The sequence below is a fragment of the Alternaria metachromatica genome (genome assembly GCF_023757995.1).
Source record: "Alternaria metachromatica strain BMP 0045 chromosome Unknown scaffold_1, whole genome shotgun sequence".
Lineage (NCBI taxonomy): Eukaryota > Fungi > Ascomycota > Dothideomycetes > Pleosporales > Pleosporaceae > Alternaria > Alternaria metachromatica.
This window is the reverse complement of record NW_026055492.1, coordinates 2,437,248-2,453,322: the sequence shown is the minus strand read 5'-3', so window position 1 is coordinate 2,453,322 and position 16,075 is coordinate 2,437,248. Positions and strand designations below refer to the sequence as shown.

Sequence of the window (16,075 nt, the reverse complement as noted above, 5' to 3'; positions counted from 1 at the left end):
GGCGGTCGGCGGCAGCCCGTGTTGACGATATGGGGGCGGGAAATGAGGTCGAGGCGGGCAGCGGAAAATTTTGGTGGAGAGCGGAGATGTTTTGGACACGCAGGGTCGTGCCGCGTACCGAAGAAAGTGAACCGTAAACTCACCTTCACCGCGAAAAAGGAGCGACAGCTGTTCACCGGGCAGGCAGCAAGTGAGGCACCAGGAAAAGCACAACTGAGAGCGGGTAGGGGTCAGGGAGGGACTTCGGGAGATATCGCGGGAATGTGAGGACATGGCGAAAGGGGATGCTGGATTCCTCGCGCTAAGCAGGCCGAGCAACGACCTATCCACTTAATTCATCTCCGCTTCGACGACACGGGCCTCACCAGCTGCATGCAATTAGTTCGACATGCCTTCCATCCCGTCCTGGTCCAACCGCGTACTTCGTATGACGGACGCCGCAGCCTCGCGTTGGTGGCTGCCATTGTCCTGGAAGCCCAACTCTACGGCTCTTCAGCGGTCGGCGAAGTGGAAGAGCTGGCGGATGACGTCCGAGAGGGGCAGCTGCATGTCGTCGTCGAGGACTGCGGGATATGCAGTGCGAGCAGCGGGCGCGTTTAGCGAACCTGCAACCGTCGTTCGGGCTCTCACCACCCTATCTGTCGTCGGCTATTCGCAACAAAGCCCCGCGCGTCTCCTTTACACGTGGACCCTACCGGTCTGGCTTTGTCACGGCCCTGACATACACCGACTCAGGGTCTGCGTCCTCCCATAGACATCGACAGCTGCGTCGTGGCCGTCATCTGCGAACCTCGCGTTCGCAGTGCCCCGCCAGTGCGCCCGCGAGTGCAGCAATCCATGGCTGCCAGGCCGACGCATGCCACGCCGTGCTGCCAGCATGATCACTGCCCTCCACCATCACGCACCATGTGGAAGCGCTTGGGCTGTGATGCGGGGCAATCGGACGAGCAATGTGGGCTGCCTCCAATAAGCACCCACCAAAGACAGACATTCGTGAAAATATCGACTTGTGGCTTGCTTCTCCATCATAGCACATGCACATCCACCAGAGAGATGATACTTCTACCATCGGTGTGGTCGTCGCCTGAGTCCATTTGGCTCAGAGAAGACCAAGATGGCCAGCGTCGGTGTCGGCCTTGTTTCCAGATGAGGTTTAACAGAGTCAAGATAGCAACGCCATGCACGCCGAGCTTCGCATGCTGATATGCGACGTCAGTACCCATCCACGATGTGGGGGGTCGGAATGCGCTGCCGAGTCTCCAGATACACAAGTCTTTATACAAAGCCAGCCGACGCTCGAAAACACCTCACTGTATGCGCAATAACAGAATGGCACGTGCGTGAACCGACCAACACGGACAAGGGTACAACCCATTCGGCTAGGCCTGCGCTCCCGCATACCCCAGCTTCTGTAGTTCGCCAACTTCGCCTACACTCCGCCGTTGCGCTATAGCCTCCAAAAGTAAGCCTTGCACACGTCATCCTGAGGAATGTATTCTCCTTTCGTCTGTCCGCTCAGTCACCCTGTCCATTCCATTCCATCGTCATCACACATTTCGAGTCATCAACATCCAACGCTCTTTCCCCTTTCATTTCTTGACATCACGCGCCTGCCACCGATCATGAGTCTAGGCATCACTCAATCCATCAGCCACGTCTCCGACATGACCACTCATCCTCCCTTGCAACATATACGCCCGATAAGCCCGTCACACATGATGAAGCGCAACGTCCACCTCACGCATGAATATGAGACACCGCCCTTGGAAAGGAGGCGAATTCATGGATCCCTTATTAGCAGCGAATTCACCCTCCGACGGACGGGCGCTGTTCGCCTTTACAGTCGGACGTGAAATGTCACAACGGTGGCTATACAGTGTGAATGACTCCATCCATATGGCTACGCAAATGGGCCTCGCCTTGTGCGCGAGCGTACTGCATCGACCTCCTCCTACGACTGTTTCCAATCCTCAGATTACGAAGATCTACGAAGTATCAACAGCCACCTCTGCCGAACGCACAGGAAGCCATGCCCGCGACACCAGCACAGCTCATCAACCTCCCGACTGAGCTTATCCTCGATATCGCAGACATTCTTCCGCATGATGCGAGAGTCGCCCTCGGGCTCACACAACGACGACTCAACAGCATAGTACGGCTTAATCTGCAACGATGGCAGGCTCCACGCCCAGGATGTGTACAGCGGGCCATCCAACGTCATTTAGCTCCACCGTCTTCGAAACCCACCCATCGATACTGTATCCTGTGCAGGGTCACATGCCCCGTCGGTAGTTTCAAGTCATCGCTCAGTCCAGCCTGTCTGCCTATGGCGAGAGTCAATATCCCGCACGACGTTGTCGAACTACCACCAAACGTCTGCTTCTGCCATGTTGCAAGGTTCACGAGGCATATCGAAACCGGGTCTGATACCGGACTTCCGGCAAAAAATGAATGGGTCAGTCGTAGGGTCAAGATATGCCTGCACTGTGGAGGGACTGGTCGGGATTCCAATTGTAATTTCGATTGCCAAACCTGTCTGACTGGGGAGACAATGACGTACACCCGATATCATACGAAGTTCGCGAGGATTCCAACGTTCGTCTTCTGGAGAGAGGCTCCCAGACCAGGGGAGCAGGGAGTTGGTCAACTTTGGGTTCGGGAAACTCACAAGGATGCGATCGACACTGTGTCAGTCATCAACTTTCCCGTACTGCCGGGGTCAGCCCAGAAGATGAAGGAATAGGCTTGGCGTTGAGCTGCAATCGCAATCCACCCAGTCTTGAAAGCTACACTTCGTGCGCGAGCTGGTCTCGCTGTTGGTACCAGTTTTTTTATACTCTTTAATTCATAAGTCATTTAGAACCCCGTCTTTTCATCAAACATAATATCGTCCCTTCGCACAAGGCCAGCCTTTTCCACATCCCCGTCGTCAATCCTATCTTGACCACCCAACTCCTGCCCCCACGTCCTCACACTGCACAGCGCCCACCACTGCGCGCCCATCAGACTCAACCCCAGCCCCGCAATCGCAAACTTGACGACGATAAAAGTCATCGAGCACTTCTCCAACCACTCGTCATCCCAGCCAAATCCCGCATCGATATCGCGACACAACAACGACCCATCAACGGCATAGCTCGGAATAACCGGATTGAGTAACCGGAAGTCGAAGGGCAGAATCAGGTTTACGAGCGCGATGGTGACGAAGGAGAGGGTGATGGCGTGGACGATGGTGTAAGCTGACACTAGGCGCGGTAACAACTGGAAACAGGGCGTTAGCACATTTCCGCCTTTGTCTTACTAATCGTCTTGCACATGTCTTGGATGTTGCTTTCCTCCGCGCGAACCCGGGCCCATCCAAGACCCGGCAGTCGCACGAATCGCGGGGATGAAGAAGGTGGCTTGCTTGCTTACCCGTATAGCGCCCACGAGGCCTAATATGCTTGCGCTGCCGGCGATGGCATTGTATGTGATGGAGAAAACGGCGCGGTTGGGATCTGAGCCCGGGAGCAGGAAGGAGAGGGCGAGGAGCGTGTGGGTGCAGAGTGTGAGGGAAGGGAGCACGACGGCTAGGAATCTGTGGGGGCAAAGTCAGTACCCGCTGCATGGCGCAAGCTTCGCGCGTTCGCGGACATACCTCATCTGCTTTTGCTCGACCGATAGTGCCATGTTTCCCGTTCGGTCCAGGCCAGGGAAATGAGGATGGGGTTCAGGTATGACGGTGTGGATGTAGACGTCGATGCGGATGCGCCTGGCTCAAGACTCCAAGTAACAATGCGCTGCGCTGCGTTGCGTTTCCTTTCGTTCCGGCGTGATGCGCGTTAAACCTCCGTATAAAAAGCAGATTCAAATCAAATACGTCAGACAGACTCCGGGGGTGGGTATCAAACAGCAGATCAGTACCGGCGCGTCGGAATTCAGGATCAGGAAGGAGCAGAAGCAAAAGCGAAGGATCCGGCACGAAGCTTTCCAGTATATATCTCGTAGTCTTTTCGCGGGGAACTAGCTAGCAGGTAGCTAGTAAGTAGTACAATCGTAATCGCAATAATCGCAAGCCGGTTGCCGGAAGAGTAGTCAAAGTCAAGAGGAGAAAACGGTGGTGTCGCGTGCAGTAGTTCAAGTAAGGTAAATAGCCAACGACCCTCGGAAGCTTGATGTCAGTTTTGCCTGAGTTGGCCGATAGAAAGAGCCCTCTGGATTGTTAATCGGTCCTGCGTTTCGGTGTTCCGATGTGAAAGATTTAACTTTGTCGTGACCTAGTACATAGGGTAGGAGCTTTTTTTTCGGACTAGCTCCGGGATCCGCGGATGCAAGATGCGCGATGAGGTGCCCTGCGATGTGCGGCGGACGACTCGGAGTGATGTCACGGGTTGAGGATCTTTCTGGTCTGGGTCGCTATAATGCGCACGCGCGTTTTAATTACTTCGTGAAACTGATGCGCAAGCTGAGTTGCTTTCACGCAACCTTGTACTTCACATACACGCGCACAATTCACCTCTGAAGTCCAAATGCGCCATCAACAACACGCATCACACAAACAAGTCTAGCCCTAGTCCTCTAGCCCTTGCCATGTGTGGTGTATGTGCCAATGCCAATGCGGATCATGCGGCAAGCGGTTGTTCCAGTGGAGCACCTTCCGGAGCTTAGCGGAAACAAGAACCTCGAAGACCTAGAATCGCAAGCGCGTCATTCCGTGCCTCCAGGTCCAAACGTTATCTTTGTCTTTCTTGGACATGCCGCGCTTGTACGGCTGTCGGCAGGTGTCTTTTGCCTAGGTATGCGATGCCCCGCAACTGAGGACGTAGTGCATATTCATGGCTGATGGAGTTTTCATGATGGGATTGTTGCATGCGCATTCTCGCATGCCCATCACACATGTCCCGAGTCTCATTCTCGACAGAAAGACCCGGATGCCCGCGCTTCCTTATTCCGTGACCAATCACCCCCATCCCCTCTCCCACCCTGGTCGCTCAGATTGAAGATCGCGAAGACCAACGATGCCCTATCTCATGCACAACCAGCACAGCAAAGCCATCACGATTTCACGCGCCTGTAGGGCGGGTACAACAGAACGGGTTCTAGACGTGGCTTGTACCGTGGAGCGGACGCGTTAGGTGCATGATGTGCTTGGCGCGATGATGCAGTATGGGGCTAGAGCGAGTGTGACAGCTATGACAACAAACTGGCGCGCGGTGTGGTTGTTATCGGATAGTACGGCGTGGTTAGGTGTGCTTTGGTTTTTGCCTGAAAGCCGGCGAGGAGGGGGTGTGACGGTGCATTGACGTGTGTGTTGGAAGGGACTGAGACCACTCGTTCGGAGCACGGGTAAGGGTCGCGACTCTGTTTTCGTTCACCGTCCCTCCTCGTCACGATAATCGACAGTGTGGTTTGGACTGTGGACAAATGTTTTGACAGTATATTCATTTTCGCCATCTGGCGTTGCTATCTGGCTATCGGTGCAGTGCAACGCGCCGGGCCGTTTATCTATTTATTCATATCGTCATCCTCGTTCATCCACCACTCCTTCCAAGCACCATCCATCTATGCGAAGACGTAGCAAGGGATACCGTACTGCAACACAACATTAGCACCCATCCTATACCACAAAGATACGCATCTAAACTTACGTTGGTAGGAGCGTTAAACTTCAAGTTCTTGTCCAGACCCGAAATCTCCGCAATCTCGCTGTCCTTGAGATCAAAGCTGGTAACATCCAAGTTCTGCTGCAGACGGTTCGCCGAGTTGGACTTGGGGATAACGCTAAGACCGCGCTGTGTCGACCAGCGGAGGAGGACCTGCGCGGGAGTCTTGCCATGCGCATCTGCGATCTTCTTGATGACGGGGTGGTCAAAGAGGAGGGGTGTGTCAGCCGCGATCTTCATGTCGCACTCGATGAAGCTCTGGGGGCCGAAAGAGGAGTATGCGGTGACCTTGATGTCGTGCTGCTTGGCGAGCTCGATGAGGTAGGGCTGGACGTAGTAGGGGTGGTGTTCGATCTGGAGGGTGGCGGGCTTGGTCTTGCAGTAGGTGAACATGTCGAGGAGAAGGGCGCCCGAGTAGTTGCTCACACCGATGCTCTTGGCCAGGCCCTTGTTCTTGAGCTCCTCAAAGGCTTCCCATGTGCTTTGTAGGCTGGCATTGCTGTGCTCGATCTTGCTCTCGCCGTCGACGAACCAGCCCGGTGGGTAGCGCACCTTGGGGTCCACGTACTTGAGCGCGACGGGGAAGTGGATGATGTACAGGTCGAAGTAGTCGACGCCCCAGTCGGCCAGTTGCTTCTTGCAGATGGGCTCCACTTGCTCGCGCTCGTGGAATGTTTGCCACAGCTTGCTGACGATGAAGAGGTCTTCGCGCTTTACGAGGCCGTCCTTGATGGCGCGGGCTACACCCTGGCCGCACTCGACTTCGTTGCCGTAGTCTGTAGATTGGATTGTCAGCTGTGATCATGCGCGGCGCGGTTCCGAGGGAGGGCGCTAGCATTCCGACGCAATGTAACCTTGCAGAGGATGCAGAAGCCACCGGTAAATCGGAGGGAAAACCCCGTCTGCGATTGCCGATAGATCTCTGCTCTTTGCGGTTTACGGGCCGATGGAGCGTTTCGTGGTAATTGAGACCGCTTCCCCAGACCTCCGCCAACTGCGGCTCTGGGGATGAGGAGAGGGGATGAACGTACCGCAGGCACCGTCGAACAACCTGTATCCAGCCTTGATGGCGTTGTAAACAGTGTCGGCGCAGGTAGCATTGTCGACCTTCCACAGTCCAAAGCCAACCTGGGGCATCTTGTTGCCATCGTTGAGCGTAACGTAGGGAGTGTTGACAGCCATGGTAGCGAAGAAGTTGCGATGCGCAAAGCTATTCTTTTGTAGTAACGTAGGAGGTGAACGTCCAAAGCAAGGTCTTGTCGAACGAGTAAAAGAGGAAGAAGCAAGAGGTCTGCAAGTAGTAGCAACGGCAGAAGAACAGGCGGCACGCAGCGTATTAATACTGCTAGCACGGCAATTGAGGCGCCCAGCAATCATGTCCCTGGGGGTAGTATATACGTGTATTTTGCAGACGGAATAACAGATTTTGGCGCCAGGTACAACAGCCTGCCGTCTATATACGCCGTGTCAGAGGCTAGCATCACCATATGACCCTGCGTCTTCAACCGGACGACTGGGCTGCCATGGCCTTGTCTGCGCCTTTACCCTGATGGGTTATGGTTCCGCCTGCCTATTTATCCTTGTTGCGCCGCATGCTTGTGGCGGATGCTGAGCGTGTTGGTCGGCCTTGGTGTTTGGCGTCGCCTGCAAAATACTGCTGCAATACCTCTTCCTTCCTTCCTCCTGTCCGGCAATTCTCAATACATGGGTAAATAGCGGCTCGTCTCAACAATGCTCAATCAGAAACTTCTGCGTCCTGAAACTGCATGCGAGCGCCGTAACGCTGGCAAAAGAGCGCAGCTGCAATCACGATCACCACAGTGACGATAGTGGGGTACCATGTGCCCCTCCCTACCCACAATTTGGCCTGCCACCACGCGGTCGACGGGTAAAGTAGCTACTAGTCTCGACAGCTCGAGGCACCGGATAATTAGTACGCGCCATGGTCGTGGTTTACCGTTCGTCCATGGCATTGGATAAGCGATGAGCCGGCGTAGGATTTCTTTTTGTGCTGTTCGCATGCCGTGGTGGGGCGATGAAACGTTTGAGGCTCTTCGGACATGCGACATGACGCTGAGATATTTGCAACAGCCGGGCGTGAAACGGCATTACAGCACGTCAGCGACAGAATACATACTGAATAGAGAATAAGTCATTAGAAACTACGAGCAAAAGCTTCGTTGATTGACGCTAACATCAATAACACTATGCAGTACCGATATCAAAGACATCATGCCCACTGGGAGCGCAGTCGTACAAGAATATCATTCCGTCCATTCCCATGCGCCAAGCAAACACCGATGAGTGAAGTTCATTCCCGCGATCATCCCCAGATCCCGGCTTACTTCCGCGAACTCGCCATCTCTCCGAACCGACCTCGTTGCTGTGTGGTGTCATAGGCTTGCAGCACCCTAGCTTGCGATTCGTCTGTTTGAGAGAACGCATAACCACGTTGTTTGCGCATGCGCTGCACTTGTCGGACTTTTCGGATTGCTTTTTGGAATTGCTCCATGCTATTAGAGAGTCAGTCAGCTGTTACTAGCAAGGGTAAACAGGGAGTAAACATACCGTGGCCGATAATCTTGGATGTTGTACTTCTGAATTTCCTGGACGTGATGGTAGCTCTGCGGGAAGTACATCCTCTTGGCGTACTTCCACGCAAAGTCTCGGATAAGACAGAGTGGCGGCAACACCAAGACCATTGCCCAGAACCGCGGGTCGGGGAACAAGCGCTCGATAACACCAACATATTCGGTGGAGATGTTGACCTTGGGAGCTACAATGGCGTAGATGGGCATCAAGATGAACCATAGCAGCATGGAGCCTGGGATGGCTATTACTGTGTACTTCGTCCAGATGTTGGTAATGAGAGAGGCTTTGAGAAGAACAGTCGCAAGGTTGGCTGTGTAGGAGGCAGTTCCCCAGACCCAATGACCTGCGTTTCGACCATCCCATTGCGGCCAGTCCCAGAGAATGAATGCTTGAGCGCCGAAGTAGAGGATTAGCGAGTGGTAGAAACCGTTTCCGACCCATGACCAGAAAGAGTGCATCCTGAAGAACACACCAGACTGGCTGAGTCGATAGAGTTGCGGATACCTGTCCAAAAGCCTTGCGCTTACGAACTGATCGAAAATACCCAGGACGAAAGGCGGTGCGGCCGTGAAGAACACGTTGTACATCGTCAATGTCCACGATTCGTAGATAATCTGGCCGGAGAAACCGTTCTGAAAAGCGTACCAAAACTGCGTCATGAACATGGCGATGTTCTTGTAGAAGGAGTACAGGATGACCTTGCTAACACGCTGGTAGCTCCAGGCGCCATGAACAAGAAGAAGCTTACGCAAGTAGCGGAACTGGCCAATCGCGATATCCGCGCTGCGAGCTGCCTGTAATCCCTCCATACCGCTGATGCCAACACCAACGTGAGCAGCTTGGATCATGGACACATCGTTCGCACCGTCGCCGATGGCTAAGAGGATAGCCTTGAGGTGGCGTTTGACAAGCTTGACAACAAGAGCCTTCTGGAGAGGGGAGACACGGCAACAGATGACAGCCTTGCACCTGACAGCGAGATCCAAAAACTCCTTCTCAAGGTCGCGTTCAAGAGCGTAAGTGAGCGACTTGCCGTCGATGACTAGAGCGAGGACGTCCATTTCTGCACCGCCTTGGCTCTGGCTAGTGACTGCTTGGTACTTTTTGCGAATGTTGTCTCGTGTATCTTCCTTGTTTTCCTCGTTGATGATGAGCAGACTCATGTCTTCACTAATCAGCTTGCAGCTCATGCCAATGTTGATAGCGGTTTCTTGACGATCTCCAGTGAGGACCCAGACCTTGATACCGGCCGATTGCAGAGTAGCGATAGTGTCTGGCACGCCCTCCTGCAGCTTGTCTTCGATAGCAGTCGCGCCAAGTAGAGTCATGTCACGCTCAATGAGCTCAGCGGCTTTGTCTAACTCTTCGGCACGGTTTCCGCTGACTGTGGTTTGCGCAGTGTTGAAGATTGTCCACCATTCCTGGAACTCGTTCTCCGGTATTTCTCGCATAGCAAGACACAATGTGCGCAGTCCCTCGGAAGCGTATTCCTCAAGATGCGTCAATGTCGTTTCCACATGGGGGTTGTCCTTGCCAAGTCTCTCCAAAATGACGGTGTCGGCACCCTTGGTGTAACAGACAATCTTGCCTTCGGGAGTGCGGAAGATAGTCGACATCCTCTTCCTGGTAGAGTTGAATTCGCAAACGGCTAAGAGCTCGTATTCCAACTCGCGACCGTCGACTTCGATAATGACGGCGCGCGGCTTTCGTGCGATGAATTTGTAACCAAGAGTCACCGCACCTTCAACCAAAGCACCCTCATCAGGAGACGCAGCTTGGTATTTGATAGCGGCCTTTTCACCCTTTCGCTCGGGAATGACTGTGTGACAAGTTGAAAGTAGAGTGAGGAACTGGTCAATGATATACTTGTTGTGGTGCGTCTTGCGATTTTGCTCGAGCTGCTTGAAGTCGTGAATACCAACCTCAACGCCGTCCTCGATCGTAGCACGTCTGTCCTCTGGAACCTCATCGGCATACTGAATACCAGCAATTGTGGACTGCTTGAACTCCATCACATTGCAGGTCAGAGTACCCGTCTTATCTGAAAAGATGTATTCAATCTGACCCAGTTCCTCGACCAATGACGAAGTTCGACATTTCGCAGGTGTATCCGTTGGTTCGTAGTAAATGTCCAGGTCGGAATCGATCAGACTGCCAGTGTAGTACTTGACAATCTCGATTGTCACGAAAAGTGAGATGGGTACCAGGTTGGAGTATAACACCCAATATGTCAGAAGGTCTCGGAAGAACTGCTTGGCGCCGTTGAAAGTCTCAAGCCTAAGGTACTCGAGGCTATCTCTTTGCGTGGATTGGATGATGACGTCGCCTATTGAGCTGATAATACTTAGGATTATGAGAATGACGACAAGCATGAGAATCTGCTTGTTGACCATCCTCTCCACTGCAGTAGTCTTGATAGGTGTAGCGGTCGCATTCCTCATCAGCTTAGTTTCGTGTCCAGTGAAGACAACAACGCCGTGTATCCAAGGGGTGTTTCGTAATGTAGCTCCACGTAACAACAGCTGATCGGGTTGAAGCGGTAGTTCCTTCTCTCCGCCACCTGCTGCGATGGTCAAGGTTGCTTCATACGTGTATAGACTACTGTTCGGCTGTTCCGATCGGATGCGGCCTCCCAGTCGCGCTAGCTCAGCAGGACTGACATAGTCAGCTGTCTCCGGAATAGCTTGCTTGATCTTGAGGTTCGTCTCTCCGTCCAAGTTGGCCGTTTCGATGTAGCACAGACCCTCCGGCTCGGAAGAAGCGAGGAGGACCAGATCAGTTGGGAAAGGTGATTCAGATTCGACGCGCACAATGTCGCCTACTGCCACGTTGACCCATTTTGTGTCCACGAATGAGGAGCCTTTGAGAACTTGCGCTTTCGAGTTGTTGAGGTCCGAATCGGACTGTTTTCGCCTGTAGTCCTCAATGTATTCCTTGACCGCCGAGACCAATAGGACTATGCCGAGCGGAACGATTGTAGTGAATCGCGACGTGGGTGAGATACCGGGGATCTGTTGTAGGATGGCAGTGAACAAGAAGAAGAGGTTGGCGTATTTGGAGAACTGTTCGTAGAGGAATTTCGGGAGGAAGGTGACGACGTTGTATTTGGAGGTCGAGATGTGGTTGTCGACGTATTTGTTCGCGGCGTTCGCAGGCGGGTTGTTCAGGTGGATGATTCGGGGCCCCAGTGTCGAAGGGTCTGGCGCACCCCGACCGAAGCCGAACTTGAACGTCCCCAGCCCCTTCTTTGTCTTCGCCGACTGGCCATCGTCGCGTGCGCTCGCGGTCGCGCTGGGCTGCCGTTGGTGTGCTGCGTTCTCAGTCAATGGAAGGTCCATCTCAGAGTACTCGTTCCCCTGCCCGAACATGTTCTTGACTCTCCCCGTCAGACCACCTCCGAGGCTCAGGATACTATTCCTGTTGTGCGCCTTCTTGGATGCCCCGCGCTGTATACCTGGTGAAGCCTGATCATACGCCCCTCCTGCAGCATAGTAGCCCTGTGTTGAGGCATCGTCGTCGTGTGGTATGTCCGCGTCCGAGTACCGCTGGTAGTTGTTCAGGTCCGACGTTTGCGAGTAGGCTCTGTTGTTGTTTGCTCCCCCCAGATAGGGCGAGGTACCCGTTGGTGCGCCAGGCCCGCCCGGCAGGCCTGCCGTCGCCCTCCCACCCCCAACAAAGTCATCGTAGGACACCGAGGGCCGGCCCTGGGGCGCCGCGTCGGAGCTGTCTATGTCGTACCGGTGGAGGAGGTCCTGGTCGTTTGCGGGCGGTGGTGCGCCCGAGTAATATGTGGGTTGGTGGTCGTCGAAGTCGATCAGGTTCTCGCTGTGAGACGGTCCCCCCGGCGGCCGGCTGGCCATAGCGGCCGAATGTTGTGCTGGGCGTCTGTCTCCGAAGAGCGCGGCTTCTCTACCACTTCATGTACGGGTCGCCAGTGTGTCGTCTGCGCTGCAGTGTGTGGGCGCGTCGCGGAGGAATACGGAGTACGGAGGTCTTGCGGAGCTTCCTCGTAAGCCGCCCTGGTAATAGTAGGTCACACAGCTTGGCCGGCGTTTCGGAGTTGAGTGTGTACGGGTTGCGCGCAATGTGTCGTGATCGCGTGTATATCGTGGAAAAGCGAACGTCAACCTTTCACCGGCGCTGGCAATGGTCGCGGATTTGTTTGCAAGGTTTCGCTGCTTGCCTGTCGTCGAAAGATGGAGGCACGGACCCAAGTGCTGAGGCAGTGCCTACCCCGATCCTGGACAACCTGCTGCAACCGCGCCCCTGGGGTCTCGATATATCGACGAATGATATCGGATTCCCTTAGCCGTATGTCTCAAATTGCACCACGCTGCACGCACGCGCGAATGCTGCAAACTACCCTACTTGCAGCGACATTACGCGGCGCCACGTTGTGGGGAGAGATTCGGTGGAGACCCTGACGTTGCGCCAAGTCTGCATGCTGATACTCTCAACAACGTTCTTTATTCCTTTTCCCAAGACTTCGTTCTAGAATACACAAGTCCATCCATCAATATGTCTACCATACGATGCGCAACACTGTGGACCTCCTGCTAGGACCAAAATACCATTTGGCTGGTCGGACTGCGCCAAGTACCGACGGCTTGTAAGGCGGGCACACTACAATTTCTCTCAGCCCGGTTCGTGCTGCGGTATGTTGAACTCATCGAAGATGATCAGATCTAACCGACAGAACGCGTCTAGAATTTTGCTCATATATCAAAATGCCGAGCTCATCAAACTGTGCATCTGTCACACAGTCGAGACTATACATTTTGCAAGTGCATTAACATGCTTCTTCTGAAGAGTTGACGTTAGCTTTGACGGTTAGGACCATACGGATCGTTGGTAGAGTGAGGCTGTGGCTCGTAAACTCGTTCCCAAGGCACAGCCGATGCGCCCAAAATAGCACCATGTACTCGTGGCCTGTTAATCGTTGCATATCCGCCCAAAGGCAGTGTAATTTATTGATTATGGTACCCGCGTACAGTGACCGCGGTTTGAAGACGACTTAGTAAGGAGTTCCCGTTGAGTTATCTCACTGTCGCAAGAAACCATAAGTCCGGAAAGTAGATAACTTGCAAACGTCTTTGAGGTAAAGTAATCAATACGGCCATGGCCAATAGCCAGCAGCTTACGGTGGTGCTTTACCGAGCATGCAGATGGTTGGTGTTCCACTAATGAAATTTTCCAAGCGTCCCGCGGGCATCCTCCCCGCCCCGCCCACCATACTTCCAGTCATGGCAAACTTCATCCTGAAAAGTCCTACAACCATGCTCTTGAGCTGAAGAAACCGTTGTTTGGTATACAAAGATTGTTTGAAAGCTGCTTTCCATCGAACAACATCACTAGCCCGGCTAGCTCAATCGGTAGAGCGTGAGACTCTTAGTCTTTCACGGTCTAACAGACACGATTACTCAGTACATCTCAAGGTTGTGGGTTCGACCCCCACGTCGGGCTTGTACGTTCTAGTCTTTTTGTTTCGATCCATTTGGTCGCTTCTGCTCTTTTTTTGATGTTGAGGATGTTTGGTGGATGGCATTTCCACCACGTCAGCCTTTTTACCCCACCACCACACCCTACGAAGCTGTATCAACGTACTAGAACAGTCGCAGCTCTGCTTCAACATGTCGTCACATCTCTTTGTATTTTTATCTAGTCTGTCCTGGGCTAAGATGTACAGTCCGTTACTCGCCCGTCGCGCTCCCGCTGCGCGAAGCAGCTTTTGAACACCCAAGCATAGTCCAAGATACAGACATAGGTGGCTGCTGAAATCTTTGCTCACGAACATACTCTCGCCATGTATGTACTCCTTCCAAGAAGGCAAAGGCATCGACTTGCCCTAAAGACGTTTAACAAGAAAGGCGAGTTCAGACGACATCTAACATCCCTTCGCCAGCGAGCTTCAAGTATAGAAAGCGGGAAGGGAAGCACATTCATCGCCAGCCGATTTCGCAACATGGCATATATTGCTGATGTGAACGTGGATGGCACGCTCATTCGTTGCCCTGCCCGGACTTTCTCGCGCAACCCATCTTCAATTGTCGCGGCCTTTACCCGATCTTGTGGTAGGCCACCCGCCTAAAGTACCTAGGTAGCTCTGGCATTTTTGGAAGAGCGCAAAGAAACTGTTGTGCGAAGACATGGCCTTTCTACACGCTGTGCGCAAAATCAAGTCCTATCCTGTAGGTATTGGCTGCATTGAGACGCAAGACTGAACAGAGCCGGGAGGTGTTCGCTGACTTCTGCGCCTTTCTATGTTCTTGCGATGAGTGGAGTATATAATCACGGTGTCTCTTGGTCATTTGTACAACTAATAAAAAGTCCATGTATGCTGCAAACGTTTGCTGTCTAGATACCGTACAGTGCAAATCAAAGACTCTATATAACTGTGACGCTTCGTATCTCTAATTCCGAGATCAAGGTTCGCATTACCTCTTCAATATGAAAGACACCCATCATAAAACCGATGCGGCGGTATGTTGAGGGTCTATCTTTTACTGGTACTAGGACGATGCCACGAAAGTAATTATTAGTCCCCTGGACCGACGTTGTGTACATAGGCATGCAGAATGCTTGCTCCATGATATCGTCCATGGCGTCGTAGAATACCAGAAGACTCACCTCAATACCTTGGGATCTGTCGGGCACTGAGTCCGGGTCGTAGTGTTGGAAGTACGCTAGGCGGCGAACGTTGGGCTCGTCATCTCCATATCTTGCTGTATTGGTTTGTATGGCCATCCAAGGGCCTCTTAACTTGAGCTGTCCGCCAGTGACTTCGCCCGTATCCAAATCATTGATACAAAGCGTTACCGCCGTACAATCTGCATCGGCGACGTGCCATGTGAATTCACCTCCTTCTGGCGATCCATCCCAGTGTATCGATCCATCGAGTGACATTGGAGACCAAGAGGGAGCTCGGTAAACTTCTGGTCTTCTACCCAACCCTTTCAACAACCAGCACAGGCCAAAGCGAAGGTCTTCCGCCCACAAGCCAGCGACATATCTATGATGTGTATGAGGTCGGCGAATGTTCAACGCTGACCTCATATCGTCGGCCAAGCCAGATATAGCCACGAGCTTGTCGGATGCATGAGTGAGTTGGCAGTTATTATAGATGGATAGCGTAGCATACCACTCGAGGAATAGGTTCTTATAAGGATTTTCCGGGTCAGAAGAGGTTTCCTCGCCGATTAGAAATTTCCACAGTCTTTTTCTAGGAACACCACGATCCCGGTGACCGTAATACATAGACCATGGCATTGTCTCAGACGCGTGTTGTTCTTGACACTCCCAGAAGACTTGCTGCGACCCGAAGTGCAATACACGAGATGGCAAAAGACGTTCTTGAAGACACCAGCCACGCTTCGTCGTGATGTTACCAAGTCCGAAAGACGCTATGGCCGCTCCATCCTCACTTGTATGAAAAAAAGGCTCAGGCTTATCGCATGATGCGTATGCGATATTGACGAGGGTGGGCTGGACTTTAGCGGGGTCTCGTGAATAGAATAGACCTGAGTCATCGTGATCCCCCGCGACGGCCGAGATAGTAAGGTATGAGTTGCGGTAAACAGCTTGCATCGCAGCAGCTTCAAGACGCCAATCCTTTGGAGAATCTTGTATTATACAGAGCGCATCAATCCAAATGTATCGAATGCCTAGTCGTGCGGTGACGTAGATGGCATCGACATACGTCTTTGGAAGGGACCCGAGAGGCAGTCCATTGCGCATAGTATCGAATGTGGACTGCAAAAGACAAAGTTTTCCTGGTTTCCCTGCAGTGCCCCAACGATAAGACAATGCAGTGTATTTTGAGTTGGAGTGTATCTCTTCTCGCA

At 53.1% G+C, this 16,075-nt stretch overlaps 3 protein-coding genes and 1 non-coding gene across 4 annotated transcripts; 1 reads left to right on the top strand and 3 right to left on the bottom strand.

Moving 5' to 3' along the window:
* Positions 1 to 2,856: 2,856 nt before the first annotated feature.
* J4E83_000788 (uncharacterized protein) lies at positions 2,857 to 3,669 on the bottom strand (the record flags this gene model as incomplete). Its single annotated transcript, XM_049327748.1, has 3 exons — positions 2,857 to 3,245; positions 3,378 to 3,577; positions 3,638 to 3,669. The coding sequence occupies 3 exons, from the start codon at positions 3,667 to 3,669 to the stop codon at positions 2,857 to 2,859; spliced, it is 621 nt and encodes a 206-aa protein (XP_049193893.1).
* A 1,872-nt stretch (positions 3,670 to 5,541) lies between these two features.
* XYL1_1 (NAD(P)H-dependent D-xylose reductase (XR)) lies at positions 5,542 to 6,824 on the bottom strand (the record flags this gene model as incomplete). Its single annotated transcript, XM_049327747.1, has 3 exons — positions 5,542 to 5,571; positions 5,628 to 6,418; positions 6,674 to 6,824. The coding sequence occupies 3 exons, from the start codon at positions 6,822 to 6,824 to the stop codon at positions 5,542 to 5,544; spliced, it is 972 nt and encodes a 323-aa protein (XP_049193892.1).
* A 1,159-nt stretch (positions 6,825 to 7,983) lies between these two features.
* J4E83_000786 (uncharacterized protein) lies at positions 7,984 to 12,094 on the bottom strand (the record flags this gene model as incomplete). The annotated part of the gene is made up of 2 exons (XM_049327746.1): positions 7,984 to 8,155; positions 8,211 to 12,094. The coding sequence occupies 2 exons, from the start codon at positions 12,092 to 12,094 to the stop codon at positions 7,984 to 7,986; spliced, it is 4,056 nt and encodes a 1,351-aa protein (XP_049193891.1).
* Positions 12,095 to 13,588: 1,494 nt separating this feature from the next.
* J4E83_000785 lies at positions 13,589 to 13,697 on the top strand. Its single transcript has one exon. It is a non-coding gene; the product is annotated as a tRNA-Lys (tRNA).
* The last annotated feature ends 2,378 nt before the right edge of the window (positions 13,698 to 16,075 follow it).